Below are 16,787 nucleotides of genomic sequence, written 5' to 3'. Positions count from 1 at the left end.
GAATGTCTCTCGTGCAGCAATGGTAGCGGCGCTGAGGGGTTGCCGCGTTTGAATTTTGTATGGATAGAGGTGTAAACTCTGGCGCATGAGATGATATGTGGACGTTGGCGTCATTTGGACCGCAGCTGCAACACGGCGAACGGAAACCCGAGGCCGCTGTTGGATCACCTGCTGCACTAGCTGCGCGTTGCCCTCTGTGGTTGCCGTATGCGATCGCCCTACCTTTCCAGCACGTTCATCCGTCACGTTCCCAGTCCGTTGAAATTTTTCAAACAGATCCTTTATTGTATCGCTTTTCGGTCCTTTGGTTACATTAAACCTCCGTTGAAAACTTCATCTTGTTGCAACAACACTGTGTTCTAGGCGGTGGAATTCCAACACCAGAAAAATCCTCTGTTCTAAGGAATAAACCATGTTGTCTACAGCACACTTGCACGTTGTGAACAGCACACGCTTACAGCAGAACGACGACGTACAGAATGGCGCACCCACAGACTGCGTTGTCTTCTATATGTTTCACATCACTTGCAGCGCCGTCTGTTGTTGAAAATTGTAACTACTGTAATTTCAAAAGTTTGTCCGCCTGAAAATTTACTGTTGTCCCAAGCATATTGCAAAAAACAGTGTAGTTCTATCGCTGCTCGTTTAGTTTTTATTGCCGTTTCAAATATACCGGTCATTTTTGAAACACCCTGTAGCAACATCCGCTGTGCTGAATTTCTTTCCTGTTTGTGGCGTGATCACTGACAGCACATTGTCTTCAAATATTCCTCGCAAAAAATTTTCTGTTTAGCGCAACTACCATAAAAATTCAGATGGTGTGACCACAAGTTGTCCCATACAACAGCAGTAGCATATTTATACGTGAAGGGCACTGAGAAGATTCTGTAGAAGGCTGTTCTAAAACTGGCACACTTCTATCATTAAGTTAATGGCAGATGTGTTGTGTGGCCAGTTGGCTGGGAAACAGTACATAGATTCCTGCTGTGTCTGAACTCACTCCACTATGGCAGTGGAACAAGACAGAACTCAATCATTCTTAGATGTTCTACTGAAATGTAAATGCAATGTACAATGCATCACTGTGTTCCATCCACCTCCCAAGACCTCAGCTATACCATGGAACTTCGATTTTATGTTTTTCACAATTCTATGCCATAAATTCTTAGCCCCTGTGAAAAACCCGTAAGATCAATGCTAAAAATTCCCTGATTTTATGTTTCTTCCTCAACCTCACTTGACTTCATCCCATTTTCTTCTTATTGGCATTTGATATGACTGAACAAGTGGTAAGAGGCACAAAAGAGAGTGAGAGAAGAAATGCTGATGTAATACATAATAGGTGCTGTCAACCCAACTTGCAACACTGAGTTTCACCACATGGTTATGATACAACTACTGCTATGTTGCAGCAGCAGGACAGTCAACGCAAAGCGTTCCAGAACGAACCAATATGTGATGAAGGGGCCCATCCACCACTTTTTCTTGTGCCACTTATAACTCAGTCTCATCTTTTTGCATGTATTTCCAAAGTACTGTATTCAGCAACATGATCTATAGTCAACCTTTTAAATCCAAACACTGAGTCTCAAAGAATATGCTTGGTTAGAATCAAGGAAACAACCATTATCAGCTAGTGAGCTCTTATTGGCTGGCGACTTGTTATACCACTCAACAACCAGCCCAGCCACCATGCCACACTAACACATGTAATACGTTTACAGACTTTTGCCTATGAAACATTTGAAAGTTCTAAGGTACTAGATTATGAAGTATCAACAGGCACAGAAGCTATAAATCGAAGTCTGTGTGAGAATTTCATTCTCCTACTCCTACACAGCAATTTTACCAACACTTGTAACGTCAACCGACACAACCATATTGCAAATCTATAAACAAACAAGCAAGAAATTTGGAAACTTTACATTATATAATAAAACTATTAACGAAAAAAGGGGTTTTGCCACTAGTAATACTGTAGAGCACACAACTGGAAAGAACATCACTTTTGTTAGTTATGTACAAGGTAACTGAGCCATTTCGCGACACACTACTGCTACAAATTGTATCTTAAAATACGCAGTTTTGAGGGTTCTTTCATTTTACGTTCAACTCAAAAACAGCAAAACTTTACAGTCTATATGGCGAAATAAACTGAAAACTGTGAAATATGGTGAAAACTGCCAGATAACAATACCTCAGATGTTTGTAACATCTCTGATATTTGTTTTTCACCTTCAGCCAACAGCAATAGGTGACGTCACGATAATGCAGTGACTTCTAGCATACAATGTGAAATGGCAAGCTTACTTGGCAGCTTGCTCCATAACATTGACAATGTGATTGGTGTATAGCAAATGGAGTGACCTCAGCTTCCACTTAGGTACAATTTATGTTGTTATACCTCATAGGCCCTCCACTACTGTGCATTGCTTTTGCTTACGGTAGTTCTGATCGGAGCACGTTGACAGAATCCAGAATGTATCGTGCCTTTATCAATTGCAGCTAACCAATGTAGGCTACGCAATTTGCTATATGTGGCACCAGAGTTAACAAAACCTGTTCAGTGAACAGTTGTGCGATGGCCCGTTCATCTTCGTTGGAGGCCTAAATGGTGTTTAATGCATTGCGATGGCAGACAGATTGTTACAAATGTAATAGATGGCTTGGACAGAGAAACAGTGAAATCACCGCAGCCTCAACTTTATTTTGTATTCATTGGTATGAGTAAGTACCACATGAGAAGAAAAACTCGTGTGTATATATGTTTTTTCACTAAACCTGCTGTGTTTGCACTACAGCAAGCGATGAGTTCGAAGGCAAACAGTGCATGTTGGCAATATTGCAGAATGCTCCACTTTAACTACTCAGCACAATGAACAAGGAAAAGTTTACAAGCAATACATTGCAGGTCACTGCTCTTGTGACACCAAAGTATGCTGCGCTGCCACTGACTACAGAAAGAACACAACCACCCCACATTTTAGATTCACACACCCTTCACTGTACTTCAAAGTTTTCAGTTTGATTCAACATGTTCATCAATTTTTGTTTTTTGGATGAGCAAAAACGAAAGATCTCCCAAAAACACGTGTTTTGGTGTATAATTTGTGCTTGTAGTATGTCAGAAAATAGCTCTATTACCTTGTAGCCGAAAACCAATTTCAATTTTTTGATGTGTTTTTACTTCTGTTACACATCTGTGATTTTTAAGAACCAATGAAATTCATTACTACAAATTATTGTGTAAACTCTGTATTGTACATTTAATTTCCTTCACTTACATAGATTTTATATAACATATTGGTGAGGATTATGATTTTAATCGTATAAGCCAATTATATACATTTTGCTCATATTTTGGGGTTTTTAACATTTTCCTCGAGTCTGCATTTTCCTCAAATATACATTTTTTTTTTTGCTGGACCACAGGAAAATGTAAGATATGCAGCTCAAGAGTCAGCCATTTTCCCTGCCTTTGGAGCCCAAGCATATATTACTGAGGCAGTATGTATTGTAGAAGAAAGTTGTCATGGGCACAAATGATAGCTCAAGATGCAATATTCACACAAACTTTCAGTTTATGGGAACAGTTTTATCTACCAGAGTAGTACTTCCTGCCACTTTTGCACAACAAATCGTACTAAAAATTGTGCATTTTGGAGAGATCTTTTATGCGATGCATTAATGAAATTGCTTATTTTCAAAATATACAAATACAAAACCAATCAAATATGGCATGCTAGCTTAGGAAGCTATTATTAAATTACTCAAATAGGTAAAGGAGATGAAAATCATCATCATGGGGGACTGGAATTTGATGGTAGGAAGAGGAGAAAGAGGTGAATATGGACTCTGAGTAAGGAATGAAAGAGGAAGTTGCCTGGTAGAATTTTGCATGGTGTGTAACTTAATCATGGCTAACAGTTGGTTTATGAACCATGAAAGAAGGCTGTATACGTGGGGCTGTATATGTGGAAGAGGCCTGAAGACACTGGAAGGTTTCAGATGGATTATATAATGGTAGGCCAGAGGCTTAGGAACCAGATTTTAAATTGTAAGACATTTCCAGGGGCAGGTGTGGACTGACCACAATTTATTGGTTATGAACTGTAGATTAAAACTGAAGAAACTGCAAAAAGCTAGGAAGTTAAGGACATGGGACATGGATAAACTGAAAGAACCAGAGGTTGTAGAGAGCTTCAGAGAAAGCATTAGGGAACAGTTGTCAATGATGGGGGAAACAAAACAGTAGAAGAATAATGGGTAACTTTGAGAGATGAAATAGTGAAGGCAGCAGGAGATCAAGTAGGTAAAAAAGACAAGGGGCAGTAGAAATACTTGGGTAACAGAAGAGATATTGAATTTAACTGATGAAAGAAGAAAATATAAAAATGCAGTAAATGACACAGTTGGAAAAGAATACAAACGTCTCAACAATGAGATTGCCAGGAATCGCAAAATGGCTAAGCAGGGATGTCCAGAGGACAAATGTAAGGATGTACAAGCATGTATCACTAGGGGTAAGATAGATACTGACTACAGGAAAATTAAGGAGACCTTCGAGAAAAGAAAACCACCTAAGCAAAGAAGGGAAAGCAGAAAGATGGAAGGAGGGTCTATACGAGGGTGATGTACTGAGGGCAATAATATGGAAATGGAAGAGGATGTACATGAAGATGAATGGGAAATACGATACTGTGTAAAGAATCTGACAGAGCACTGAAAGACCTAAATTGAAACAAGGCCTTTGGGGTAGACAATATTTCATTAGAACTACTGATAGGCTTGGGAGAGCCAGCCATGACAAAACTCCCCCACCTGATGAGCGAGGTGTTTGAGAAAAGCAAAATACCTTCAGGCTTCAAGAAGAATGTAATACAGTATAACCCTACTTTTGCTTTCATGGAATTAAAGTTTTCCCACAATTTACAACCTTTTTTTATCGCTCCCGTTAAATTCCCTACATCCACAATCTTAATTCACACACGATTTTGCATCAACATATTTATAATTAGCCTGCAATTTATGCTTTATGAAAAATATTCGTAGAAAAAAACTGACATAAAATGATACTGGCATTATGTTGGGTGACAAGTAGTACTCACATCTGCATGGTGGCTGATAGGAGTAACTAGGTTTGTATGAATAAACGTATCATGACCAATCACAACAATTTCAAAATTGTCTCTACAGCGCATGCGCAGTTATGTGATTATTGTAATCATCGTCACACTTCTGTTGAACCATATTTAGTGTGTTTCGTCTTTTGGTGACTTGTAGCACTAGTTGACACCTTCATTCAATTTGCATTGCTGAAGTAAAAATTAGTGGTAAGATCTTATGGGGCCAAACTTCTGTCATCAGTCCCTGAGCTTACACACTACTTAATCTAACTTAAACTAACTTACACTAAGGGCAACACACACACACCCATGCCCGAGGGAGGACTCGAACCTCCGACGCAGGGAGCCGCATGGACTACGACAAGATGCCTCAGGCCGCTGGCTAACCCACGTGACTGTTGCTGAAGTGTTTTCGGCTTAAACACAGTGCAAATTAAGTACATTCCCATGCTGAGCAAAACATGTTTCAGGGATTTATTCTCACTGTTAAGTGCAATATTTACAAATGTATTTTTTGTGATGTTACACAAAAAAACAATGTGAGTGATAGTTTGTGAGCGTGTGGTTTTCTACATAACTGAGGAAGCACAGTACTGGATAATCCAGTACTGGATTAAAAAGATCACTACAGTTCAAGAGACGCAGAACACCACATACGCAACCACCACATAGAGCACTTATGTAAATATTTTCACTTGATATCAAGAAAAAATTCTCGAAATGCACTGTGCTAAGCATGAAAAAATATATAACTGATGCAATGTTTCATTATTTAAATTATGAATGACAGCTGTGGGAATTCCAAAAACATCGATAATGGCGTTTGAAATTGAATCCAACATTTCTGCTTCCCAACTGTCAGTTCACATTACATCAGCAGTTTTTGTTGGATAATAAACCATTGTTTGATAATGAACAAGTCCCTGACACGAGTATTTTGATGCCTATTATGTACATGTACATAAAGTGCGAAAATGCCAGGGGATATCCTATACATAACTTTTACAGCTTAAAATGTTATTTCCCACATTTTAAACCAGTCCCATGAAAAGTGTAAAAGCAGGTTTTCACGGTATTTCCAATCCCAAAGAAAGCAGGTGTTGACAGGTGTGAAAATTACCGAAGTATCAGTTTAATAAGTCATGGTTGCAAAATACTAAAACAAATTGTTTACCAACGAATTGAAAAACTGGTAGAAACCTACCTTAGGGAGTATCATTTTGGATTCAGTAGAAATGTTGGAACATGGAAGGCAATACTGATCCTACGACTTATCCGAAAAAGTTTTTGACAATGTCGACTGGAATACTCTCTTTCAAATTCTAAAAGTGACAGGTGTAAAATACAGCGAGCGAAAGACTATTTACAATTTGTACAGAAACAGATGGCAGTTGTAAGAGTCTAGGGGCATGAAAGGGAAGCACTGATTGAGAAGGGAGTGACACAGGGTTCTAGCCTATCCCCGATGTTATTCAATCTGTATATTGAGCAAGCAGTAAAGAAAAAAAAAAAAAAAAAAAAAAATTGGAGTAGGAATTAAAATCCATGGAAAAGAAATAAAAACTTTGAGGTTTTCCGATGACATTGTAATTATGTCAGAGACAGCAAAGGACCTGGAAGAGCAGTTGAGCGGAATGGACACCAAAGGAGGATATAAAAAGGACACCAATAAAAGTAAAACGAGAATAATGGAATGTAACCAAATTAAATCAGGTGATGCTGAGGGAATTAGCTTAGGGAATAACACACTTATAGTAGTAAATGAATTTTGCTATTTGGGGAGCAAAATAACTGAAGATGGTCAAAGTAGAGAGGGTATAAAATGTAAACTGGCTATGGCTACGAAAGCATTTCTGAAGAACAGAACTTTGTTTACATCAAGTATAGATTTAAGTGTCAGGAAGTCTTTTCTTGAAGTATTTGTATGGATTGTAGCCATGTATGGAAGTGAAACATGGACTATAAACAGTGCAGACAAGAAGAGAATAGAAGCTTTCGAAATGTGGTGCTACGGAAGAATGTTTAAGATTAGATGGGTAGACCACATAACTAGTGAGGAGGAGGTACTGAGTAGAAATGGGGAGAAGAAGAATTTGTGGCACAACTTGACTAGAAGAAGGTATAGGTTGGTAGGACACGTTCTGAGGCATCAAGGGATCACCAAATTGGTATTTGAAGGAAGCATGGAGGGTAATAATCGTAGAGGGAGACCAAGAGATGAATACAGTAAGCATATTCAGAAGGATATAGGTTTCAGTAGTTATTTGGAGGTGATGAGGCTTGCACAGGATAGGGTAGCATAGAGAGCTGGATCAAACCAGTCTGTGGACTGAAGACCACAACAAACAGCTTCAGAAGCAATGAAATGAAGATTGCAGCTTTCTGATGTGCTCCCATCAGTCCATCAGAGCACAGTACAAGTGACCTAGTTAGCCAACCTTAACGTATTTTGAGATAAAAAGACCCAAATATTTACCACCATTTTGATTTCAATGTTTCCAAAGCTAACATGCTGTATCTGAAGTTTTCCGTATTTATACCAGCGTATTCCAAACAAAATTTATTAGGAATACAAGTAAAAAAACTTAACTTTGAAAGAAAAATTTTCAAATATTTTGTAGTGTGTTATCCTATGTGACAAGCTTCAGTTTCACTTATCAATATATCTCTGTTCGTATTTATAGAACTGAACAAGTCTGAAGACTACTGTTATAGTCACTTTTAAGCAATCCCATTTTTGACATCTTGACAGTTAGGTAGTAATGTATAATTATTAAATATACGAACTCACTGGAGTGAATCACTCTATGACATCAAATGTTATTGAAGTCTACATTCATCGCATTGTACATTTGGACAAAAAAATGAATACAATACCTCAGATGTGTCTGTATCTCTATCTCACGGAGAACTTGTCTTTCTACTCTGGCACCAGTAATTTCTGATTTCATCATTACTTTCAGCGCAATTATAGTCCCTGTTGTCTTCTCTCTTGCCATGTACACATGTCCAAACTTCCCTTCACCTAGAGGACAGCCTATTTCGAAGTCATCAAGACACCATTCCTTCCTGCAGAAATACATGCCACAAATAAAATCCTTGGGAATAAGTTTACCTGGTTTGCTGTCATAATCAATGTCGCAATGTTAAATTGCAATGAAACAATAATAATAAAAGTTACATTAAGATTACAATTTTCATCTGGTGACCTCTAAATACGTTAAATGTAATTAATTAAGGCTATCTTTTAGAAAAGGTACTGCTTGTCATCTCAAAGCTACCTTAAGAACACCAGTTCACAAGTGTCAGAACATAGATTAAATGACTATTAGCATGCTAGACTCACTGTGCTTGAGGAATTTAAGGAAAGCTGAGGTTGATGATTTAGTCATTTGAGGTAGAACAACTATGGTATATGTCACTCTGAACAATACTAGCATTCACCATATGCATTTTAGGGAAATGCTAAATCTGAATGAACACACAAAAATTTCAGTCCTGCTCCTTTGAACCCAAGTCCAATGTCATAACAACCAGGTCACGTAAACTTAAGTCAACAAAACTGCAAAGCAAATCATCCCACTACGCATACAGATATTGAATGCAAAGAATTGCTCAGTAAGAACAATCACATCAATTAAAGCTGCAGTGAGACCATTTTACAGCAGGGTGATGGGAGTTGCTGCCACAGGTATGGGAACTGTGTAAAGGGTATAAACACCATCTTTCTCAGACAAGGCAGCAAAAGGTATCTATTGTCTCATTGTGGATCACCTGCTCTCTTCAAGGAACAGTCCTTGGCAGTACTCACATGGACCAGAAATTTGTGAAACAGTCAATCTAACACAAGAAATTAAGACATGTCACAATGAAAAGAAATAAAACAGTGTCAATGGCTATTATTAACTGTTCATAAAGATTGTTATCAATAACAACAACAACAACAACAACAACAATAATAATAATAATAATAATAATAATAATAATAATAATAATGTACCCATAAAGATTAGTCACAAAGTGCCAACACTCTTTATCTTTCCAGTCTTCAGGGTAAGAAGCCATGAAGACCAGACAAATGTTCAGTTTTGAAGAAAGCTGATCTGAAATTTTCCTTTTAGTTTGCAGCCAGTCTCAAATTAAGGACAGAATCAACATTTTAAAGTATCAATACATGTACACGACATGCATTAAAATGCGAAGACTTGTCTGTTAATGTAGATTTTCTGAATTTACCTCGAAGTTTTAGTTTTTAATAATAACCATAGTACAACTATCTGATTGTATCTCAGTTGAATTGTCTGAGCTCTCCCAGTGGTGACTCCAACTGCCACTGAAGTTCATTCTTTACAATTTCTATACACATAAATCCATTTCCACACTTGCTAAAGAAGTAACGAAGTAGGAAAAGAAAGTCACAGAAGTAGCTCTGTCACTGACCGGCACACCTTAGTGTGTCTGCATGCACATGGTGATCAGCATACTCACAACTCAACTGAAAAATCTTCACCCATATATACAGTATTCAATGTTTGAGCCCCAGAAAAATACAGAATATCACGTTCAGAAATGTGTTGCCAGACCTAAAACGGAAGCAGAGTATGCTGCATCCGATGCAGCTGCTGAAATAATGTGGCTTTGCACATTCTTGGTGGAACTAGGTGTCAAATTGGAACAAGCAACTCAATTATTTGTTGTCGGGCAGATTCCATTGCAGTTGTCAATAAAACAATAACCACCACCAAAGGACTAAACACGCAGACAAAGTTTCACTATATGAACGTATAAATGATGATTCTTTTATTGTATCCTACGTCTAGTCCATAGATCATCTGACAGACCGGTTTACAAAAGCAGTTACCAAGTAAAAGTTTGAAACTAAATGTAGATCTTGTCTTTGAAATTATCAAACAAGAGTGGGAGTGTTACATTTTGTCCTGCTTGTCTTGAGAGTCTGTGTGCAGGTGAATAATATTTAATTCATACAGCTGATGTTTTTATATCTTTGCCACTTCTGATGACACACAATCTTTTGTTTCCTTACATTCTTTTTGCCTTGTTATCATTGTTAATAGAGACTGTTCTGTGTCTGTGTCTCGAGTTTGAAGTGCCTTCTTTACTGGAGTAATAAAACTTATTCACACCAGTACAATAGGCTGATTAGAGCCCTGTCCAAGAGGACAAAATATTACTAACATTTTGTAGTTACTTCAAAATACAAAACAAAATTTGGGTGGAATAAAAATTGAACAAAATATTTGTTGCACACAGAAACTTCTCATGTACCTTAGAAAATTATTTATAAATCTACAACTAGTTCCAGCAATCTCATTTTAATAATTTAAATCAATACACATTGGAAATACTTTTTCCCAAGTGCAGTAATTTAGCAAAACAGCTATAACCTTTATAGACAATAGAACTGTGGAAAGATTACAGAACTGCAGATGGTAATTTCAGGTGCTATGTCCTTAACTTTTATCCCTGCATTAATAGTCAACAAATTAAGCATTATTATCTGGTGGGGTTTATGTAACCTTAAATTTAATTTTGTGGAAATACAAAAAAATGTTCTGTTCTAAATGTTGGTGGAAACTATATTTATGAACCTCCACGGAAATACAGAAGCGTCCGATTCCACCCGTCTGCTTTGACCCATGACGTCACAAATATGGCGGAAATGACCATAAACCACGAATTCAATATGGCGCCTACGACGTCATTACGCAAACATGATACACACGAAAATACATTGAAAAACTAAGAAACACACATTCCACAAAAAACCTAACGACACTAACGAGACAAGCGCAGGAAATACGGAGTTTTTGGGTGGGGACAAAATAAATATAAACAAATTCAGACAGACACCCCCATGCAAAACCACACAAGACGAAAAAAAACACCGGCAACACAAAACTCCCAAAATTCCACTAAACACAATATCACCTGGAATCGGACACTTCCCTTGACCTACGTAGCTCAACAGCAGCTCCCGATCCCACAATTTGGAATATAACAGTTCCCTCGACCTGTATAGCTAAAGAACATCTCCCAATCCAGTAAACTGGAATCGAACATTTCCCTTGACCTATATAGCTCAACAGCAGCTCCCGATCCCACAAGTTAGAATCTACCACTTCCCTTGACCTGCATAGCTAAACATCAGCTCCCGATGCCATGAAATGGAATCTAACACTTTCCTTGACCTATATAGCTCAACAACAACTCCCGATACCTGAACACCAACAGCCACAATCACACATTGTGATGGAACACTTCCCTCGACCCCAACACACGAAAAACAAGAAAAATAAAACCTTACCACAACAAAGTTCCGGCACCACAACCTAGGTCGGCCACACACACACAACCAAAAGAAAGACCCAACCCAGCCACACCCCATCCCCCCCAACCCAACCACCCCCCCTCACCCAAAATAAAGTACCCATAAACAAAAACCAAATGCAAAATAAAAAAATCTCAATTGGAACAATGTGTCCTAAGCAAAAAATGTTACTACATGTACAGAAACAAAGTTTAGTTTTCCTATCCTTGGTTATAGGACATACCATGCACCTACTTTGTGACATTTTTAAAGAGCAGTTTTATTGGAATTTGTGTTACCATTTTTTTCAGATTTAGATTCCATTCCTCACGCCAGGGAAAATTCCTATCTAGCTACTTTTCTGAGACGTTAACAGTTGAATTTTGTGAGCAACGAGTTGCTAACAATTGATTCATAGACTACACAACTTTTTTTTAAATTACAATTTCAGATTAATATATTTGGGAAAACAGAGAGATGGCAGTACTGTTGTAGCGTTTGATAAACCTCAGTGGGCCAAGCCTGCTTTGACCTATGGTGTTGTGATATGACTACAACATGGAGTTTTTGAGTTGGTTGGGTTTGTGGATGTGGACATGCAGGGTTTAATGTGTAGTGTGGGTTCATCTGAGTTATGGTTGTCGTCGTGCTAACACGGATCTGAGTTTAGGTAGGGCTTTGGTGTGGTAACATGGGTTGTGGAAGTGATTTCAGTGAGTTATTGTGTGTGGTTCTTTTCCTTTTCTTTTTTTTTCGTTTATATGTCTTGCCTTTTTATTATGTCTGATTAGCTTGGTGACAGTTGTGCCAAAAGAAGTTTACGCTTTTCATTGTTTTGTTACATATGAACATGACAGTGAAGTTCACAAGTCTATCATTATGTTCCGAGATGGGTGATGATGTCTGACATACAGTTTCTGCAGATGTTCAGTCTTATTGCTGAATATTTTAGGAGTCACATTTGTGGCAACTACATGAGGTTGACAAGAGTTCTGGTGGCATGTACCAGCATGCATTGTCGGTACACGAGGTGGTATTGCTGGAGGCTTTTGTTGGTAGTAATTTTTGTTTTGGTTTGGTTTTATTCTGGAGTAACTGTGGTGTTTTGTGTGTTGTATTTCACGGTAGGTCGGTCTTGTTTTAACTGATGTAGTGAATATGGTGTATTTGGGTTTTTGTGTTTTGGTTTCACTTTTCAGAGTTGTAGGTGCTAGTTTTTTTTGTATCAATATCTATGGTTGAGCTATATAGGTCACAGATGATGTCCAGTTCCTGTAGTTTTGTTGGTGTAGAGGAACGTAATTTAAAGGTTTTTAGATATTATTTGTTTTCGTATGGTGCCGTGTTTTTTAGTTGTAGGATATTTAGCTCGTCCCGCCCTAAACCCCAATTATCCGCCGGGCTCCTGTTAGTTTAATTTTAGTTTTGACATGAGACGTTATTGTCTCATTTTTATTTTCTTTTTCGCGTTTGTAGTGACGTCGTCGTCATTTTGTATAGGCTGAAAGTAGCGGTTTCCACCATATCGATGACGTCGTGGGGTCAGAGAGACTGGTGGAATCGGAGGCTTCTGCAATGTATCTCTCTACCTCCAGAAGCCAAGCTAAACTACAATAACACCAAATACAGCATGGAAAAATAAGCTGCTAAGAGTTTAGATACACATTATGTGCCCTCCATGACAATACATCATTTAGCGTGCATACGACTCCAGCACAATAATAAGTTTTGACAGCCTTTTCACCAAAGCAATTAGTGAGAAAAATTACTTACGGTTTTCCATTACGTAGTGCTATTTGCTCTTTCAGCTTCTGTACGTATGCATCTAAAGCTGCTTGCTGCGTCGACTGCAAAATGCATTTCAGATACCATTCACTCAAAAGGCAAGCGAAAAGATTATTATTCATTATAAGGGGGCAGGAGTTTCTAAGAGTGCAGAGCCTTTGTTACGCATCTTCCTGTACTTACATTACTTGCGATGTACGTCTCGTTCATTTTCCAAAAAATTGAAACGATTGTCACTATACTACGACACCGATATCAACAAAACATTGCAAACATACAGAAACCAACTAAGGTCATTTAAATTTGAACGTCCCACCAAAGATGCTGACATGCAATTACAGTATCACCAACCACGGCCGTGCACCAACATAAAACGCTTCACGGCACGTACATGCACGAAAATTATTGTGCTCTACGCCCTTTCACACACAACTGTCTGTATGCGCAAATATCTGCACAAAAGTCTTTGCATGCAATAAATCGCTGCAATTTTTGTGTTCACACGACACAAGTTTCAGTCTACCGCTCGCTCGCCATCTGTCGCTATAGAAATGAAATTTCAGTACCAAGTGTCTAGGCTCTCGTAACCCCAAATTTCTTTTATTTATTCAGAAATTCGTATTGGAGAGAATTCTGTTATATTCTGTGTTCGTAACTTGTCTTTGCAAACAGAATCCGAGAAACAGAAATACGGATTGAAATTGTGTAGACAATGGCAACATAAGCGAATGAAGTTTCCGCACATAAATTTATTTCACAAGTTGCAGGGCGAACACAACCTTAATTGTGTAAAGTTATTTGCGGATGGATTTGGAAACATATAATTACATTTTGACTCTCATAGAACCTCGTACAATGCGAAAAAATATTTGTATGCGATGAACAGTTTCTCCACTAGTGCGGTCGGCGATTACTTTAATACTCCTGGCAGCAGGAAGTAGCTGTACAATGAGCTAAAATTCTCAACTGCAATTTCGAAACAAGCATTGAGTTAAATAATGCTCAAGTCATGCAAAGCTATGTCCGGAAGGAGGATTTCACAGAGGCAAATAAAGTAAATCAAATCTGTAGGGACTAGTGCAGCAGGGGATACAACCCGTCGGCTTTGAACAATGACGTCACAAGTCGCCAGAGAGCATGTATTACAGAGATGAAAGAGCTGAGGAGAATGTTGAGAAACAAAGGAAAATACATCAGTTCTGTCAAGTTACAGGTAATATCCATAGTGCAATGTGTTTCAAACTCAGTACATATTAGGAATTACAGGTGAGGCCGATGAGCTATAGTTTGTTTCTGAATTGGGATTTTCATTTCACTGCCTAAAGTCTACCAACAACCTGTTACAGACTTTTGCGCCAGAATGTAAAACTCCATTTTGAACTCTGGGGATTCACAGTCTACCGAGATAGTTTTACTTCTGGTATTGGTGTAGTGGATTCTACAGTTCACCGCTAATTCACTCTTCTTATGAAATATATATAATATTATGCCCTACCTCTTTTTGCTAGAATGTCACGTAAGATTATGGCACAGGACAGTATTGAGTGAATGTATACTAACAATTTCTTTTACAGTTCAACAAGATGAGAGAGAATTTTGATTCAGTTGTCTACATGCCATTCTCACCTCAGTTAAATAAAATGATTTCTATCAGTTGCATTGAAAAGAGGAATAGGGTAAAGCTCTGCACTAATATCAGCAGTTACCATCACCAGTTCTTACCGGTGCCTGTATTCTTTTAGTTAGTGATGGCTGCTGTGTAAGAGCACAAGAGGCCGTGAACACTCTAACTTTTGACACCTTGCAGAATTATTGGTTACTTTTCTGTGAATGTTGTTAAATGGAATGTAGATGCGTTAATCTGAAATATATGGCACTTATCTGCCATGCTATGCTACATAACTACTCCTCTACACTCAGTGAAACTTGGCATCATGGTCACGAGCACACTTTTTCATTTCTTATAGGGAATCAGCAACTTCTTAGTTCAAGAGATTAAAAAGTAATAAGCAGACTTAAAGTTCACCGTCCTATAATACATTGCACCAGCAAAAATGCAGCGCCACTCTGAATGCTGATCTAGAACATGGAATGAGTTGGCTGACATTTGTGTGCAGCTGGAAATCGTCCTGGGTGCTGTTAAATGATTGACAGCTGCTGCGAACAGCTGTGTTGGAAGAGCTCCTGACAGTCAAGTACCTTTGGTACTGGAACCTAAGGTACTTCAAGTACTACCCACTCCTGTGGATACTGTCTCCTCTGCAGAAAGAACAGGATCTGTTATTACTCATCCACTTCAATGCAAGTGGCGTTTCAGAGGTACAGCTAGGTGTTCTGTACAGGGTAGATGGGGTCCACAGACGACTTAGCGTTGTACCAATACACCTAACGAACATGTTTGAGGTGGTGTCATTCTCTGAACCAGAAACTGGGCCAGTAGGACTCACTTCACCTGTTCTGGGAAAACCAGTTTTATCCAGTGACAATAACAGGCAAATGCAAAAGGTTAGGGGTCCACATAATAGTTGTCAGTTCAAACATACAGCGAATTATGATATCCCCTTAGGGAAATGGCAGCAACAGACAGGAAAGAACACCAGGTGCACACGGCATGTATCTCTGGGAGTCTCATTCAACATGTTGAAGAGACTATTCAGGCAGATATCGAGGGAACAGAGTGCAACCTACACACGTTGTGGTGCATGTCGGTCCAATTTATTTCTATCATCTAGCCTCTGATGTAATTCTTGGGCCATTCAAGCGACTGGTAGAGATGGTTGAGAAGACCAGCCTTGTGCATGTATTTTCAATGAAGCTCATAATTTGCAGCATTGTCTCCAGAATTGGTCGTGGCCCCTTTGCTTCTGAATTCAGTTGAAGTACTGAACCAGAGACTTCGAACTTTTGTGATAAGCTGGGCTGCAACCTCCTGTATGTGCGGCATACGGATGTGGACTGTAGGGTCCCTTAATAGGTCAGGTGTCCACTACACATCGGAGGCTGCTACAAGGTAGCTGACTATGAGTAGGGTGCACACAAGGATTTTTTAGATTAGCCTACTCTCCACCCAATCCAGATAACAGCAGCTGTAGGAAATCCAGAAGTATTAGTGTCAGATCAAAAGAAATTCCTCCCACAGGTGAGAGAATTAAAATCGTAATGGTAACTGCTGAAGCATTCGCAACAAAATACGAGAGTTTGAACTGCTATTGAAGTAAACTGAAACTCTCATAATACTAAGCACAATAAGCTGGTTCATACCTGAAATTGATAGCAGTGAGATTTTTGGGGAAACTTTGAGTGTATATTGAAAGGATAGGCAAATGGGAAGTGGAGATGGTGTATTTGAAATTCACATCCACCGAGATAGAAATTAAAGCTGCATGTGAGATTGTGTGGGCAAGACTCAGTATCAGGGGTGGGCTTAAAATGGTAACTGGATCCTTCTACCAACCACCAGACCCATCTCCTCATGTAACTGAAAATTTTAGAGACTTCACCTGTATGCAAGTTTCCCAGTCATACGTAATGATTGGTGGAGACTTCAA

At 38.7% G+C, this 16,787-nt stretch overlaps 1 protein-coding gene across 1 annotated transcript in view; it reads right to left on the bottom strand.

Moving 5' to 3' along the window:
* The window catches only part of LOC126145760 (aurora kinase C-like), a 97,825-nt gene extending 84,246 nt beyond the window's left edge, over positions 1–13,579 (bottom strand). The window contains exons 1-3 of the mRNA XM_049915579.1: positions 13,423–13,579; positions 13,228–13,301; positions 8,004–8,195 (exon numbers count right to left, since the gene is read on the bottom strand). Coding sequence (XP_049771536.1) covers positions 8,004–8,195; positions 13,228–13,301; positions 13,423–13,449 — 293 coding nt within the window. The 5' untranslated portion in view covers positions 13,450–13,579. The remainder of the gene's footprint in view (positions 1–8,003; positions 8,196–13,227; positions 13,302–13,422) is intronic.
* Between the last annotated feature and the right edge of the window lie 3,208 nt (positions 13,580–16,787).

This window comes from Schistocerca cancellata, chromosome 2 (assembly GCF_023864275.1).
Source record: "Schistocerca cancellata isolate TAMUIC-IGC-003103 chromosome 2, iqSchCanc2.1, whole genome shotgun sequence".
NCBI classification, from domain to species: domain Eukaryota; kingdom Metazoa; phylum Arthropoda; class Insecta; order Orthoptera; family Acrididae; genus Schistocerca; species Schistocerca cancellata.
The sequence above is the reverse complement of the archived record's forward strand: the minus strand, read 5'-3'. Positions and strand labels throughout refer to the sequence as shown.